The 3,095-nt window shown below is 41.9% G+C and overlaps 1 protein-coding gene across 1 annotated transcript in view; it reads right to left on the bottom strand.

Moving 5' to 3' along the window:
• Positions 1–2,440: 2,440 nt before the first annotated feature.
• The window catches only part of LOC135510036 (serine protease HTRA1A-like), a 31,766-nt gene continuing 31,111 nt past the window's right edge, over positions 2,441–3,095 (bottom strand). The window contains exon 9 of the mRNA XM_064930838.1: positions 2,441–3,077. Coding sequence (XP_064786910.1) covers positions 2,909–3,077 — 169 coding nt within the window. The 3' untranslated portion in view covers positions 2,441–2,908. The remainder of the gene's footprint in view (positions 3,078–3,095) is intronic.

The following is a 3,095-nucleotide window of genomic DNA, read 5'->3' as shown; positions in this document are numbered from 1 at the left end:
CATCGAATATAATGTTTTGTCGTGCCCAAGCGACTTTGAGGAGTTGTATCAGTAAACGTGTGTGTGATTGGATAAAAACTTAACGAAAAGTGTTTTCGATGGAGCGCAAAGAGAGGGTGTGGGAATACATTTCTGCATAGTTCTGCAGAAGTATACTGCCCCCAGTGTGGAATGAGCACATAACTACTGTAACGCCATAAAATCTGATATTTGAGATCAGTGTTTGTAAATTATAACGTCCTTCCTTGACGATAAAATAAAAATGTGCCCTTTCTGGAAAATCCAGTTTACCTGGTTGACCAGCTTGGTCAAGCTTGACGAGCTTGGTGAGCTGGTTGACAAGCAGTAGCGGTGCGTGCCTCCACTATTCCACTATTAGCCTACAACCGACCCAAAATTCGAAATAAAGTTGTAGCATGTATAAAAGCATTTTAAAATACAAATAAGCTTTATTTAAATGAACACTGCTTCATGAACAGCTTTGGGGCAAGTGGTCAATGCTGAAATCACTGGCTATTACTCAGACTGTAGGCCTACGTCTGAGCAAGGAGAATGTAATGATTGATGTACAATCACAGAAACACAAGTGGAAAGCTCATGTCCAACCACAGGTGAGGGGATGAGGGCTCTTAATAATTCCTGGAATGGAGTAAATGGAATGGTATCAACCACATGGAAACCACGTGTTTAATGTGTTCGATACCATTCCAATATCCAATTCCAGGTGTTACTACCTCCCCAATTAAGGTGACACCAGCCACCTGTGTGTAGAACATGACTCATTGCGACTGGTAGAGATTGCCAGGGGACTAATCTAAAACACAGGTATCATAACCCCTAGAAGTCAGTTTAGCTCAGCTATGTGCAAGACATCACATGGCGATGGTTAAAAGAAAGTGATTTCGGCCTCCAAAGAAAAGTATTTGCATAAGTTCCTCTGACCTATAGGTACTACATCAGGCTAACAAGTCTGAGGACTATATGATCAAACTAAAATGATTTCTGGGTTAGACATGGACAATGCTTAGTCTAGGTAGATACATTTAAAATACAACATTTTACACTACAAGGTCTAGCCAAATGTTTCTATCTAGATCAATCTCTGAGTTTGATTACACATGTAACCAATCTAAGCCAATTAACACATATTGACACAGCAGGGCTAATACACAAGAGGCATGAGCTAATGCCGTCATGGTCCTTATGACTGAATGTTTGGACACAAACCCTGGCTTCATACATAGGCACGCCTTGCCCTTCACAGCTGAATACACCACTAGACTTATGGAGTCACATGTGCTTGATGTTTTCACTGTCTCTGGGTCAGTTAGCAACCCCACTGGAACAATGTTTTTGCAGAGTGATGTGAAGGCTATTAATGGAACACTTTCAAACATCTGTGTGATGGAGAAAGAAAAAGTCAAGTTGAATCCTCCATGAAGTATTTTCATTGTGTATAAGGATGTAATGCTTCATAAAACCATTAGATGGTAGCAGTTGCTTAACTTGCATTTCCTTTTTACTGTTATTGAAATGCGCTACCACACTGTTTCTTGATACACATCTAACGTATCATAGTAGATCCGCTCTCCTATACATTTTACTCTGTGTAACATGTGAATACTGCATTGGGAAGATTACAATTCTGAGCCACAACATCTGTACTGCACTAGGTTGGCTCAAGTGGTCTCTGTCATTTATGCCCAAGGATACATCCTTTTTATGCTATTCATCCACTGAAATCAGGTATAATCTAGGCCTACATCAACTGAAAACCATCACTTTTTGGGATAATATAACATGTTGTTCCCTATACCCAAAATATTATTGTATTTATGATAACACACACAAGTGCATACAGTGGGCAGTTTACTGTGATCATGTCCTGCCCATAACCTGCTTGCCATGATGTCTAGAATGTGTACCAGTCCTCTTACATGATTGTGTTATGCCTGTAGGCTATGCCTATGAAGTGATGGCAGGGACTTTTAATAGTACGACTGCATCGTGATGTATTGGCAAAGGACTTGGGTAGAGTGTCTTCATGTGAGTGTCTCATCATCCGTAGGACCTCATCTGGATCACATTGGTTGACCATTCCCCTCCCTGTGAGGTCAGCCTACAGCCAGGGCCCCTGGCCCAACTGCCACACCAGGCCAGTATCAAACCCTTATGGAGGCAGTACAACTAAATTAAAAAACAACCCCGCATCAACTTTGTCTTCCTCGTGAGTGTGTGTGTATCATGGCAAAGCTCATACTCACTCAAATAAAATATTGTAAACCTAACCTGTCAGGATGCAGTCCATCACAGTGTGTGTGTGTAAATGAGAGAGATAGAGAAAGAGAGAGAGAGAGTGCTTGAAAAAGATTGTCAATGAGAGACGTGAGCCCTGCATGTTGATCCTTACATTTCCAACATTAGAATTACGATCATAAAACGCAGTTACAAGTCTTTATTATCTTCTTCGTAAATGTCATTGACAAACAAACCATAAAACTACAGTACTTAGGTAAGGAATTTAGAAAACAATAATTGCACAACTCGCCCAGAGCTGCTCTCCACATTGTTTTAGATTGCCATGGTGGGCCTCCATCTGAACAATCAGTCAGTATAAAACAACAAAACAGGCAGATCACAACAGGTCAACTGTCTTGTGTTTAACAGTAAACAGTAGTAGAAGCGTATAATAATAAAAGTGTAATACACATGGATGAGGAATTACAACTCTGCTGAGATGCTCTATACAAGCGTTCCTTTCCAAAGCAGTCTTAACCTGGCTGGACGCATGGCGCCACAAAACCCTAAAGGCCACAGATACTCCATGGTGTGTGATTAAAAGCACACGTCCATATAAGGTCTATTGGTGATGGTAATGAGCACCAACTCATTGGTGCGGCTGGGGGGGTCAGGGGTCGATCTCCATGGGAGTGATGGTGATGATGGAGTCCTCGTTACCACGGCGAACCACCACCTGCAGCGTGGTGTCCTTCTTGATGATGGTGCTGACGTCGGTTGCAGAGGTGATCTGCTGGCCGTTGATGGAGATGATCACATCATGCTCTTTCAGACCGCCACTAAGAAGAGAAGGACAC

Source organism: Oncorhynchus masou, chromosome 23, assembly GCF_036934945.1.
Source record: "Oncorhynchus masou masou isolate Uvic2021 chromosome 23, UVic_Omas_1.1, whole genome shotgun sequence".
Classification (NCBI taxonomy): domain Eukaryota; kingdom Metazoa; phylum Chordata; class Actinopteri; order Salmoniformes; family Salmonidae; genus Oncorhynchus; species Oncorhynchus masou.
The sequence above is the reverse complement of the archived record's forward strand: the minus strand, read 5'-3'. Positions and strand labels throughout refer to the sequence as shown.